The 15128-nt window shown below is 43.5% G+C and overlaps 1 protein-coding gene across 1 annotated transcript in view; it reads left to right on the top strand.

Moving 5' to 3' along the window:
- Window positions 1-3654: 3654 nt before the first annotated feature.
- Window positions 3655-15128, top strand: part of LOC124606735 (UNC93-like protein) — a 417842-nt gene continuing 406368 nt past the window's right edge. The window contains exon 1 of the mRNA XM_047138767.1: window positions 3655-3887. Within this exon, the coding sequence (XP_046994723.1) occupies window positions 3845-3887 (43 nt within the window). The 5' untranslated portion in view covers window positions 3655-3844. The remainder of the gene's footprint in view (window positions 3888-15128) is intronic.

Raw genomic sequence — 15128 nt, 5'->3', positions numbered from 1 at the left:
TTGCGCCCTATGTTTGGGATCATTGCCCTGCTGGAAGTAATAATTTCTAGGAAGACCCAAGGCGTCAACACTCTGTTGTAAGTTCTGTTTGAGAATGTTCAAGTACACAAATCTGTCCATGGTTCCTTCCACGAACACTAATTTTCCGACACCGGAGGCTGACATACAGCCCCATACCACCACTCCACCACCTCCGTTCTTCGCCGTAGGTTGAATGAGGTTTCGGTCGAGGTCTGCATTCGGTCTTCTCCAGACCAAGATCCTGCCATCATTGTGCATGATATTAAATTTGCTTTCATCACTAAACAATACAGTGTCCCAGAAGTATGCTGTCTTGGATACATGCTGTTTCGCGAATTCCATCCGCCACGCCGCGCGGGATTAGCCGAGCGGTCTAGGGCGCTGCAGCCATAGACTGTGCGGCTGGTCCCGGCGGAGGTTCGAGTCCTTCCTCGGGCATGGGTGTTTGAGTTTGTCCTTAGGATAATTTAGGTTAAGTAGTGTGTAAGCTTAGGGACTGATGACCTTAGCAGTTAAGTCCCATAAGACTTCACACCCACATTTCATTTCCATCCGCCACTTCCTGTTCTTTTTGCTGATGTAGGGCTCTGGCTCTGTAGCCCGAACGATTGAGAATGGAACGAACTGTCCTTGGAGTGGTCATGTACATATGCGGATATGCCGACGCTGTCGTTTTCGGGTTTTTCTTGATGATTCTTAGTAGCATTCTGGTCTCCCTTGTTGTAAGCTTATGTGGACGACCGTGTCGTTCACTGTTTATTACAGCATGTCTGTCTTTATATCGCTTAATGATAGATTGCACAGTCGCTCGGCTTCGTCCTACGATGTTCGCAATTTCGGGCATACGACTTGTGTTGAAGATATTAGGCGAGAACAATGTTTCGTTCCTCAATGGTCGTTTCCTTCCCCTTGCGGCCCATTCTGCCCATTCTGCTGTTCCACGGTACCCACGTCCGACGTACTGTTGCTTCACGGCCGCGACACGACTATACAAGTGTGGCATGCACTCCGGGGCTGCGTCAGCCGTTTGTTTGGTTGAAAGTAGTCCGCTGTATGAGTACATTTTGCCCTGTCGTAGACCGTCCGCAGTTTAACATATTTTATTTTTCCAGAGTAGATTCATGGCATACGGGAAGCTTCATTACCAAGAACATGGTTATCTGACGCTACATCATCGTACTTATTCGTATCGGCGCTGTGGGTGATTTACTATCCCAACACACAATCGTAGTTTTTCGCCACCTACTATTTGAATACTTATTTTCATGACTGTACTTGACGACAGACGATTTGAGAAAGTTCCTATTACACCATCAAAATTCTTTGACAGAAATATTTGACAAAGAAATACACGGTGGCGCACGAAATGTGTTACCATTTTGTTTTTGAATATAAACTTTATTGTCAATACAATCTGAAAGGAACATATAATACAATGAAGAGCCGTCCATGGAGATTTGTTCTAACTCAGCACATGCTCAATATGTCCACCATTTCGTTTCCTAACCTCCTTTAAACGAACACTGAAGTTAGTGATTACCCTACGGCACATGTGTTCCGTAATTTCACTGCAAGCTTGAAGATTAAGTCTCCTGAGCTCCATTAAATTTCACAGCTTCTTGCTACTGCCTTGCCCTTCAACACGCAGTGGTTAATGCAAGATGGAGCAAGGCCACATACTGCAAACACTGTGCTGGAGATTTTACACGAGCATTTCGACATGCGGATCATTTCACTCAGGTTTCCAGGTCGCTTCAATGACGGACAAAACGGGTTCCCCAATAGTCCAGACCTCAATCCATGTGATTTTTTTCTTTGTGGGTACCTAAAGGAAAAAATTTTCCCGTAACGTCCACGTGATTTAATGGAGCTCAGAAGACTTATTCTTCAAGCTTGCAGTGAAATTATGGAAGACGTGTGCCGTAGGGTAATCACTAACTTCAGTGTTCGTTTGAAATAAGTTAGGAAACGAAATGGTGGACATATTGAGCATGTGCTGAGTTAGAACAAATCTCCATGGACGGCTCTTCATTGTAGTATATGTTCCTTTCAGATAGTATTGACAATAAAGTTTATATTCAAAAACAAAATGGAAACACATTTCGTGCGCCACCCTGTGTAATAGTGTAGTACCGGTCTTATACTCTTCAAAATACCGTACTAACGGAAGTAACCGGTAACGAATGCTTTGTAACGGACGTGTACCTCGAATTCATACGGTACAACATTTAAGAAGGATAGTGGAAGTAATCCATCGAACTACAGACCTATATCATTGACGTCGGTTTGCAGTAGGGTTTTGGAGCATATACTGTATTCAAACATTATGAATCACCTCGAAGGGAACGATCTATTGATACGTAATCAGCATGGTTTCAGAAAACATCGATCTTGTGCAACGCAGCTAGCTCTTTATTCGCACGAAGTAATGGCCACTATCGACAGGGGATCTCAAGTTGATTCCGTATTTCTAGATTTCCGGAAAGCTTTTGACACCGTTCCTCAGTAGCGACGTCTAATGAAGCTGCAGGCCTATGGGGTATCGTTTCAGTTGTGCGACTGGATTCGTGATTTCCTGTCAGGAAGGTCGCAGTTCGTAGTAACAGACGGCAAATCATCGAGTAAAACTGAAGTAATATCAGGTGTTCCCCAGGGAAGCGTCCTGGGACCTCTGCTGTTCCTGATCTATATAAATGACCTGGGTGACAATCTGAGCGGTTCTCTTAGGTTGTTCGCAGATGATGCTGTAATTTACCGTCTAGTGAGGTCATCCGAAGACCAGTATCAGTTGCAAAGCGATTTTGAAAAGATTGCTGTATGGTGTGGCAGGTGGCAGTTGACGCTAAATAACGAAAAGTGTGAGGTGATCCACATGAGTTACAAAAGAAATCCGTTGGAATTCGATTACCCGACAAATAGTACAACTCTCAAGGCTGTCAATTCAACTAAGTACGTGGGTGTTAAAATCACGAACAGCTTCAGTTGGAAAGACCACATAGATAATATTGTGGGGAAGGCGAGCCAAAGGTTGCGTTTCATTGGCAGGACACTTAGAAGATGCAACAAATCCACTAAAGAGACAGCTTACACTACACTCGTTCGTCCTCTGTTAGAATATTGCTGCGTGGTGTGGGATCCTTACCAGGTGGGATTGACGGAGGACATCGAAAGGGTGCAAAAAAGGGCAGCTCGTTTTGTATTATCGCGTAATAGGGGAGAGAGTGTGGCAGATATGATACGCGAGTTGGGATGGAAGTCATTAAAGCAAAGACGTTTTTCGTCGCGGCGAGATCTATTTACGAAATTTCAGTCACAAACTTTCTCTTCCGAATGCGAAAATATTTTGTTGAGTAGGGAGATAGTATGATTGTGGTTCGATGAACCCTCTGCCAAGCACTTATATGTGATTTGCAGAGTAATCATGTAGATGTAGATGTAGATGTAGTCGTTACTTTTAAAGCATTACTTTCAAGGAATACTCGCAGCGGCCAAGGCTGTTCCGCGAATAGTTCGGGCTGACGCGGCGAGTAACGCCGTGTGAGAATGCGTAGGTAGCCGACTGGCAGAATGCCGGCCGGTGTCACATGGCGGTCGGACGGCCAGCTGACTGCGGCAGCCATTGTGCGAGGTTAAGTGCGCCGGGCTCGGCCTTGGCGCGCCACTGGCGCAGACATCGCAACTCTGGCCGCGCTGGAACGGAGCGGAACGCAAGCGACGCGCGGCCCGCCAACCGGTTAGCCTGTTGCGGCAGTCTCGCCGGCACCAACGCGGCTAGCCACGTGCCGCTCCGGACAGCGCTTCCTGCTGCACTCTGCGCGCCGACATGGACCGCGCCGTCTCGCTCTACACGTTCCAACCGCCGCCAGGTTCGTTACACTACTATGTCATCATCATAATCATGCTCTACCGCTGTAGTAAATAGTGTCTTCGCAAGTACCTGACTGCCTACGGCTCGATGTATACCGAACCACACATGTTGTTCTCAATGGAGAGACGTCTACAGACGTTAAAGTAACCTCAGGCGTGCCACAGGGGAGTGTTATGGGACCATTGCTTTTCACAATATATACAGGGTGTCACAAAAAGGTACGGCCAAACTTTCAGGAAACATTCCTCACACACAAATAAAGAAAAGATGTTATGTGGACATGTGTCCGGAAACGCTTAATTTCCATGTTAGAGCTCGTTTTAGTTTCGTCAGTACCTACTGTACTTTCTCGATTCACCGCCAGTTGGCCCAATTGAAAGAAGGTAATGTTGACTTCGGTGCTTGTGTTGACATGCGACTCATTGCTGTGCAGTACTAGCATCAAGCACATCAGTACGTAGCATCAACAGTTTAGTGTTCATCACGAACGTGGTTTTGCAGTCAGTGCAATGTTTACGGGGCAATAGCCGTGGCGCGGTACGTTTGTATCGAAACAGATTTCCAGAACGAAGGTGTCCCGACAGGAAGACGTTCCAAGCAATTGATCGGCGTCTTAGCATTCCAGCCTATGACTCGCGTCTGGGGAAGACCTAGAACGAAGAGGACACCTGCAATGGACGAGGCAATTCTTCGTGCAGTTGACGATAACCCTAATGTCAGCGTCACAGAAGTTGCTGCTGTACAAGTATGGAGAGTGCTACGGGAGAACCAGTTGTTTCCGTACCACGTACAGCGTGTGCAGGCACTGTGCAGCTGATTGGCCTCCACGGGTACACTTCTACGAATGGTTCATCCAACAATGTGTCAATCCTCATTTCAGTACAAATGTTCTCTTTACGGATGAGGCTTCATTCCAACGTGATCAAATTGTAAATTTTCACAATCAACATGTGTGGGCTGACGAGAATCCGCACGCAATTGTGCAATCACGTCATCAACACAGATTTTCTGTGAACTTTTGGGCAGGCAATGTTGGTGAAGTCTTGATTGGGCCTCATGTTCTTCCACCTACGCTCAATGGAGCACGTTATCATGATTTCATACGGGATACTCTACCTGTGCTGCTAGAACATGTGCCTTTACAAGTACGACACAACATGTGGTTCATGCACAATGGAGCTTCTGCACATTTCAGTCGAAGTGTTCGTATGCTTCTCAACAACAGATTCGGTGACCGATGGATTAGTAGATGCGGACCAATTCCATGGCCTCCACGCTCTCCTGACCTCAACCCTCTTGACTTTCATTTATGGAGGCATTTGAAAGCTCTTGTCTACGCAACCCCGGTACCAAATGTAGAGACTCTTCGTGCTCGTATTGTGGACGGCTGTGATAAAATACGCCATTCTCCAGGGCTGCATCAGCGCATCAGGGATTCCATGTGACAGAGGGTGGATGCATGTATCCTCGCTAACGGAGGACGTTTTGAACATTTCCTGTGACAAAGTGACTGAAGTCACGCTGGTACGTTCTGTTGCTGTGTGTTTCCATTCCATGAGTAATGTGATTTGAAGAGAAGTAATAAAATGAGCTCTAACATGGAAAGTAAGCGTTTCCGGACGCATGTCCACATAACATATTTTCTTTCTTTGTGTGTGAGGAACGTTTCCTGAAAGTTTGGCCATACCTTTTCGTAACACCCTGTATATAAATGACCTAGTAGATAATGTCGGAAGTTCCATGCGGCTTTTCGCGGATGATGCTGTAGTATACAGAGAAGTTGCAGCATTAGAAAATTGCAGCGAAATGCAGGAAGATCTGCAGCGGATAGACACTTGGTGCAGGGAGTGGCAACTGACCCTTAACGTAGACAAATGTAATGTATTGCGAATACATAGAAAGAAGGATCCCTTATTGTATGGTTATATGATAGCGGAACAAGCACTGGTAGCAGTAACTTCTGTAAAATGTCTGGGAGTATGTGTGCGGAACGATTTGAAGTGGAATGATCATATAAAATTAATTGTTGGTACGGTGGGTGCCAGGTTGCGATTCACTGGGAGAGTCCTTGGAAAATGTAGTCCATCAACAAAGGAGGTGGCTTACAAAACACTCGTTCGACCTATATTTGAGTATTGCTCATCAGTGTAGGATCCGTACCAGGTCGGGTTGAGTAAGCGTGATAGCGTTACGGAGATGTTCAGGAGACTCTGCAAGAGAGGCGCTCTGCATCGCGGTGTAGCTTGCTGTCCAGGTTTCGGAGTGCGTTTCTGGATGAGGTATCGAATATATTGCTTCCCCCTACTTATACCTCCCGAGGAGATCACGAATGTAAAATTAGAGAGATTCGATCGCCCACGGAGGCTTTCCGGCAGTCGTTCTTCCCGCGAACCATAAGCGATTGGAATAGGAAAGGGAGGTAATGACAGTGGCACGTAATGTGCCCTCCGCCAAACACCGTTGGGTGGACTGCGGTATAAATGTGGATGGAACCGAACAGCATATGTAATAGTATCTCTAGTTGTTCTCTGTTTACCCAGACTATTTATCAGACGGTATCGACAGCACTACCAGATTGGTGATCTATGAGTACAACTAGATTTTGGAGTTCGATGTGATTCATTGTACGTTTAATTATTTTTCCAGCACTGCAGAATCATCATTGGATGAGGATGTCGCAGGAACATAATTAGACGCTAGAGTCGTGACGCTGCCGAAAATAACGAAAATTTAACCATAAGTTGAAGAACTGTCTACGGAACGAAAAGGTCGTTATGTACTAGGGTTCTCAGTTCATTCCTATTGGTATCCATGGTAAAATGATTCTGAAAATATATTGTTTTACAGTGAACAACATTTAATGCAGGTGCAAAGGTTATGAGAATGCTAGACAGACCGCGATGTGACGATGCGCATCATCTAGCATCCTCACACTCTTTGTACTTCAGTTCAGTATTGTTTACTTTGAAGCTGGGTGTGCTTAAGTTTTAAGTTCTGTTTGTGTTTATGTGTGTCTGTGTGGAGGGGGGGGGGGGAGAGGGAGAGAGAGAGAGAGAGAGAGAGAGAATGTTGAAGGAGCAAGACATTAGCCATTATCAACAATCTGAAACCAGCTATCGGGTTTTGAAGAGTGAAGCGCCGTTGAAATCGTCCCATTTAGAGCCACGATACTAGCAGCAGAAATTACGTGCCCAGACAACCGCGTGTTACATCATCCTTTCCGTGATTCGGATAGGTGCGTCGGCCTCGGCGGATTAACAACGAGGGCCGATATGGTTTTTAGGCGGTTTCTCATGTTCGACTAGGTGGATACTGAGCTTCTATCCACGTCTTGCCTCAGTTACACGATTCACAAACATTTCAAACAACATCTTACGCTTTCACGTGGATAACACTAGGCGCTGTTGGATGGAGTGTACAAATTCCGTCCCTGGTAAGGATTGGGGTGGGAGGGAGAGGGAGAAGCGGTGGCGACATCCGACCATCTTTACCACTAACATTTACAAATATACATTGACATGTCGTTTCCATATAGATACGGCATAACGCCGAGAAAAAGATGCGAGCAGCAGCAATTAGCATAGTTCCATTTGCAAAAGCGAAGCTGATGCCGATGTGTCTGCAGTTAACACAGACTCCAGGACATTTAGTAAGGACTTCCTCACAACTATAAAAGTATCCAGCAAGAGGATTACGATACGTTAAGCGGTTTCAGAAATACTTCAGGTGGAGACTTTAGCTGATTCAGTCTGTGTTATGGTGGTTCACTATAACGGTAGGAATGACGGAAGCACAAGTTATGTTTTGGTGTGTTATTGACCATACATCTCGAGAGAAAGTGATAGTTTACACTAAAACCCATGGCTTTTGCAATTGGCGCGACTATTCTCACTGAACGTGGAGGTGTAATGATAGTTTAAAGTTGTTTGTCGATGGTATCGACCGCAATGAGGTGCCAGAGAGACCAATAGGATCCGAATGGAACTCAGGCGTTCTTACGTGAGGCGTGCGAAACTAATGCGAAAGGCGCGGCCTATTAAGCGAGGATTTCCCCGAATAAATTTCGAAACAGGTTTCCTCGAACGCTACGTCATTCCCTCGTATATAACAGGAAGGCTACGATGGCGCCCCAAAACCCACTGCGCTGTTTTTGTTTGACCGGTCAGTAAGAGAAAATCAGGGATATGACTTGACATAGAAAACCGTGGGCCGGCCGTAAGAGCAGCTACTTTGGTCACGTGACCAGCCACAGCCATGTTCCAGTTCAAGGTGCACATTATCTCGCAGTGAGAACGCGGAAACCGGTAACGGTAAATGCCTTCGCGGACACTCGCCTCTGCTTTGATGTTCTCGTCGCTACATTTTTCCGATGATGAGGAGGAAAGAGTGAAAGATCTGACGCAATAGATGGTGGGATTGTGTAAGAAAAACGTTAGAAATCAGTATACTGATGGTGGGCAAAGTATGATAGGAGGAGCACGATGTTGCTCAGATTAAGATTCGTATATCAACCGTAAAAAAAGACAGGTGATGAAGATTAACGTGTTATTAGGCTACAGTTTATTCGATATTATTAGTTTGATGCATTAGTTCCTAGCGTTTCTCCATCAGTTTTTTGACAGTCTAGCAGAATGCGGGCGGGCGTTGTCGTGAAGTAGTATTACGTCACGCAGTCTTCTTGACCGTTCTTCTCGGCTTGCAGTGCCTTTGTAAATTGAACTATCTGAAAGTATGCAGTCTCGCGTAATTAAACATTGCGCGAACTCGGCTTTTTGCGTCGAAATAAGATTCCTCGCATTGAGTTTGAGTTGCAAACAGACTGTCGATGTCACACGCGTCGACTCGCAGTTGCTGCTGCAACATGGCACCACTGCCAAAACTGACCCTTCCCTATTTCACAGTTGGCGCCTCGCCCGTGTTCTTGCAACTGCATGTTGCTCGTGCATTTCCCACACTCCTCACCACGCCGCAACAATACGGCTCGCTCCCGAACAGGAAACTCAGCACGGCGGGGTCCGAAGCTCGTGGTCTTGCGGTCACGTTCTCGCTTCCCGCGCATGGGGTCTCGGGTTCGATTCTCGGCGGGGTCAGGGATTTTCTCTGCCTCTATATGACTGGGTGTTGTGTGTCTTTCATCATAATTTCATCATCATTGATTCGCAAGTCGCCTAAGTGGCGTCAGCTAAAAAGGACTTGCACATTCGGCGGCCGAACACCCCGCATGGGGTCCCCCCGGCCAACAATGCCGTACGATCATTTCATTACAGCACGGAGGGGGGGAGGGGGAGGGGGGGGCGAGCTCTCGCGCTCAAAAATAGCAGTATATTAAGCCCTCAATTCCAGTTCTTACAGTTACGGAGTATACGCTATTATTGCTTCTCGCGCCCTATTAGCGAGAAGGGGCTGAGAACATGGCCAAGTCTAAGGTTGCCTTTGTCGGGCAGTAACTGTAAACTACCCCGTTGGTCTTTCTTTGCACAACTGCCTTCTTTCCTGAAATTATAATAGTCTTCCAAAATGTGAAAATATGTTCGAAGACAGAACATGACCTTATACTTAAAAACAACATGTCTACTGAAATTAAAAATGTTGCTATCGAGAAAATGTTGCCAGTACTGTATTTCATACTTGATACGGTCCGCTGTTACTCCACTGCACGCCTGGAGTCAGTGACTGTAATCAGGTTAAATAGAAGTCCTCTTATTCACGGAAACCACTTACAAGTTAAATACATTTTGGAATAGAAGCTATCAGAATCCAACTAAAATTTTCATTTTCAAAGAAGTTAAAACTATTCAGAGATTACAGAAATTCAGTTCATCTGCAAACAGGATATGTTTCATTGTAAAAGACTTGCCTCTATTTCAGTTTACAAGATGATACACGACCGATAAAGTTTGGCTTAACCGTCCACTCTTTACATTTTGAAAAATCTATAGAATTCTATATGCGATAAAATTCGTAACAGAGGAACACAATATCTTCCAAATAGCTGTAATTTATTATACAAGACTAAAAATGTGTAGAAATCAAAATTCGAGGGCTTGCTGAAAAGCGAAGCCCTCTAAATTTTGCGTTAAAACTCTTAAATCTATTTAAATAAAACAAACGTTACTAACATTCTGCAACTTTATTCTTCATTACTCGGCTGGTCCCGACGGAGGTTAGAGTCCTCCCACGTAGATGGGTGAGTGTGTTTGTCCTTAGGATAATTTAGGTTAAGTAGTGTGTAAGCTTAGGGACTGATGACCTTAGCAGTTAAGTCCCATAAGATTTCACACACATTTGAACATTTCTTCATTACTACATATTTACTTCTGAACATAGTCACCGTGGCGACGACACCATTTCTTCCAACGAGAGACCAGTTTGTTGACATCGTCACTCAATACTGTTTGACTTTGTTGACTGTGTGAGCCGGCCGGAGTGGCCGAGCGGTTCTGGGCGCTACAGTCTGGAACCGAGCGACCGCTACGGTCACAGGTTCGAACCCTGCCTCGGGCATGGATGTGTGTGGTGTCCTTAGGTTAGTTAGGTTTAATTAGTTCTAATTTCTACGTGACTGATGACCTCAGAATTTAAGCCGCATAGTGCTCAAAGCGATTTGAACCATTTTTATGACTGTGTGACAACCTCTACTCTGCTTGCACCGCTCCATCACCGTTAAACTGAAGTCCTCGATGGTGTTCATTTAGTTTTGGAAGCAGGTGTAAATCAGATGGGCCCATGGAGGGCGATCGATGATAATGAACTCAAGGCGTCGGATTGTTGCAGATGTTGCAGGGCCCTTGTGTGGTCTGGCATTGTTGGGCTGAAGGCCAGAGTGTTCCATGTATGGATGAACTTTTCGCATTCGAAACAAGATGACAGCACGCTGTTTCTCACCCACCGCCATGTTATACGCTATATTTCGGAGCCCTGTAGTGGCATATAGCTGAAAATATCTAGGCATGAAGAATAAAGATTTAGAATGTTAGTAAGGTTTGTTTTATTAAAAATGGTTGAGGGCTTTCACATAAAGAACTCTAAGGCTTCTCTTTTCAGCACGCCCTCTAAACTACACATGCTGCACAAAACACAACTTCATATCTCACACAGTAAAAACTGTACAAGATACAAGATAGCGCTGTGGGTGGATCCTAACGCGAACTCCTTCATGTAATTTTAAAATCGGTCACTTGGCTGAAACCTCGACCAGGAAATCACTGTCCATTCCTAGGCACTCTGTACTCAAGGTAGGGTTTAATTTCGCTCGCAATGCGCAGGAACGGCATTCCGGTACCTTCCACGGAATTTTGTTTGAATTGACTGGAACAAGTCGGCCACGAAGGTTCGAAGTAATACACCTGTAGTAAACCGTAACGTAAATGCAATTTTCCGCTACGCCGGAACGAGTGAACGTGACAGAGGGAAACAAACGTGATGCGATGAGCAGAGTCCTGGGGCGAGGTACTTTGTGGTTCATCGCTGGCTTGCAGCAGTTGAAAACAAGAAGTCGGAATCATGAACACTGTAAACTTATGATGGAATCTGTCGAGCAGAAGTAGGGTGCAAAGTGACACTGCTGCTGGGCCGGACGGTGGCACCTGCTGTTCACATTAAATCTTATGGTTGTATTATTTCGATTATAAGAACTTGCGATCTATGAATCTGACTTTCAGACTAGTGTTTTGTTAAAACTGATATTTCATTGTGTTATGTTTCCAAATCTGATACTTGTGATTTTTGTGTCTTTTGGGGATGGGAGGGGGGGAAGGGAGGGGAGGAAAGGAGGGTGTGGCGTTGCAAGGTTGAAAGTGTGTGTGCTAGTACCTAAAATTTTAGAAATTGAACACTGATCTCAAGGTACAATACTCTCCCCTACTGCACTTTAATTCGGGAGAATCTGTCTGCTTACCCTACCTGACCATTGACCATCCAGATGGGTTTTATGGGGTCATCACTAATTAGACAGAAGCAAATGCCAGTGAGGTTCCTCCGAAAATCACACTCTTGACACATTTCCCAGTTCTTGTCGCTCTCTGTACTCAATAATGTCATTGTGGAGGACGCTGAATACTAAACTATCGGCCAACTAATAATTTGAATCTTTTTAAGGGGTGTAGAACGTCAAACGGGCCGACTTGGAGCAGGAGAGGCACCACAGAACATTTTAATTTCCACTGTCTATACTTTCACAAATAATTTCGTAAAACTTTCTCAACATGAGCAGGAAGGAGTCAGGATTCACACTCATAGCATTGCAGGTCCAAAAATATAACAAAATTATTTTTACATCTGAAATTTATAATTTTTCACATGCTATTGGCTGCATTTGTGCTATAGTAACACTTTTCTTCGTAAGTAAGAGAGATACTTCGATGAATTTTGCACAGCTTACAAACCATACCTAATATTTAATTTATGAAAAAATGAATGAGTTCTTACATTTTAAACTTCATGTTTAGAAGAAACTCAAATTTTATAGCTAATTATCTCGGTTTTCACCACCATTTTTAATAGATCTGCAAAATTCTTGAATTTCATACACCTGTAATTATGATCTTATGCTGTGCAAATTCATCGAAGAATCTCTTACTTATGAAGAAAAGTGTATCTATAGCAACAAATGCAACCAATTGTATGTGAAAAAATGATGACAGTTCACATGTAAGAAAATTTATTTTGTTTTGTTTTTGAACTTCCACTGCTATGAGTGTGAATCTTCAATCCTTCATACTCATACTGACAAAATTTTATGAATTTATTTCTAGAAGTACAGGCAGCCGAAATTAAAATGTCCTGTAGTGCCTCTCCTGTTCCAAGCTGGCCCGTTTGATGTCCTACTCCCCTTGAGTCTTGTACTGAATAATTCTGACTTTAACCCACGTGTGGGAACGGTTTTAATCAGTGAATATTTTTTTAGGTCCTGTCTAGGAGTTAATTTTACAGGTAACTAATTAGACTAACGAGCTACAAAAGCTAATTTATACAAGTTATCTTTGTCAACAGTGAAGAACTGTACTTGAATGCGCCGTTTTCAATTAAATAAAAAGTGTAGGTGTGACACCTGCAAGAATTTTAATTACATGTATTATAAATACTTTTATTACCATACATTTAACTTATTCTGGATCACATCTAAGGTGAATGGAGTTATCCTTCATAATACTTACTCTTAACCATTTACAGTCTTTCCGTGACACACTAAAGTAAACAAAACATAATATGCCATTTGAATTAATAACTACTTCAAGGTTACTGTGCTGGACGATAGTTATTACCTGTAGAGAAACGAAACATTAGCAGACGGAATTTTTCTTGGGTGTCGTTCTGCCATTCATTATCACTGCTTGGATATTGTACTGGCAATGAAAAATCTGTGTTTGAGTTCGCTGCATTTTCCATACTTTTGTCACTGTTTTGTTTTATGGACATGGTGACCTGCCTAGACCAGATGATTGAGGTGAAGACTATTGGCTTACTCCTAGAGCCCGAGTCCTCAGCGACCTCCAAGCAGACGTTGACATGCTTCGCACTGCATTCTCTCAGTAATATAAAACTTCGTGTCCTAGCTCTTGACGTTCCGCAAAATTCCACGTGAGTTAGTTTTTGTATTTGAATGGCCAGCTCAGACTTTTCATGTCGCCGATTGAATGATCAGTTTGGCAACTTTTGTTTTGGTTGCATTTTCCTAATTAAAAGTACTACACAGTTCTTAAATAGATTACTGACTTGGATAGCATACTGTGTAAAACTCAGTTTAAAAGCGATATCTCCATACTACGTGCCTTCTTGAAATGTAAATGTTCCTGACATCAGTCTCATGTAAGGAGGGAAAACCGGGAATACTAATATTTGTTCAAATGAGACTAACTTTGAACGCAAATGTAACGGTTTGATAGTAAATTAATACGCATCTGACCCATATGAGTGTCTAAAGGTAACGGAATTGAATGTGATATTTAAATATAAATGTGCATTTAGATTGGAGACATTGCAATTATCGGTGTTACGCTCTGTTCAACCACGCATGTGATATTTTAAGATTTGCGACACGTGATGAACGAGAGTGCTTGGAAATCTTTGTAGTTTACCAAACAGGAGCCCATTACTCACATGTGGGGAAAATTCATTCTCAAGACACCAGTGAATGACCATGTGTTTTGCTCCCATCCTTTTTCTTATCTTCCTGCACTTTAACAATCAGGGGTAAAGGAATCACTTACAAAAATTGACGAAATCTATTTTCATTTAGTTTTGTTTTCAAATGACCAGATTCATTATTCATAGGTAATACGGAAAACACAACGATAAAAAGTTCTACATACATGTACCACGTAGGCCTTGTTTCGCAGAATTGAAGTAAAAATGCAACTTCTAGAAACCAAATCAAATGGTTATCACTTATGTTACCAGGTAATACAAAGTTCTATGACTTGTACCCACTTAAATGAAATCAAACAAAACACCACCACATGGAAAGCAAATCCACGAAATTAGTAATATTTTGCCTTGCAGGACGGTAAATACTGAGAGAAATTCAACTAACCGTGAATTATCGTATTTAAATTAGTTTCCAAAATTGGTAGTGGTGACAAAAATGAGGAGGGATATGTTAACCAAGTATAAGTTATATTGTCGTTATTCAGTGCGGAAACATAGTATCAGCTTTGCTCCCCCAGCGGTGACGAAGTCTAAGGCTGGGACCGTCCCACCTAACAGTCTCTCTCTCTCGACAGATAGCACACCGAATTCGAAGATTCGCGTAGAATTCACTTTCCCCCAAAGGTGTGCTGATTACAAGAGTCCTATCGTATTTCTAATACTGCACGCTTTCGTGGCCGTTGTCACAAAAGTAAAAATCTTCTGGGTTGTTAGACCGCGTCATATTTCCGTCTAAAATAATCGATGTTTCGACCCTCTGCCTGGATCTTCTTCAGGATGTTTCGGTGTCCATTATTGCTAAAACACTCTCAGAGACCAGCGTCTCGTTCTCTTGTAAACTCCCCTTTGTAAGAGAACGCGACACTGGTTCTGACTGTGTTTTAGAAATAATGGACACCGAAACATCCTGAAGATCCCAGCAGAGGGGTCGAAAAGTCAATTATTTTAGAAGAGAATATGACGCGGCCTAACAACCCAGAAAATTTTAACTTTAGTTCTATTATAGTCCGAAGAAACGGCTCACAAATTCCTTTAACAGTGCACTCTTAGTATCTGGGTGACCATTTGAACCTGAACTGAATATCTCAAGTAC

Source organism: Schistocerca americana, chromosome 3, assembly GCF_021461395.2.
Source record: "Schistocerca americana isolate TAMUIC-IGC-003095 chromosome 3, iqSchAmer2.1, whole genome shotgun sequence".
NCBI classification, from domain to species: Eukaryota; Metazoa; Arthropoda; class Insecta; order Orthoptera; family Acrididae; genus Schistocerca; species Schistocerca americana.
This window is presented reverse-complemented; position numbering and strand designations above follow the sequence as displayed.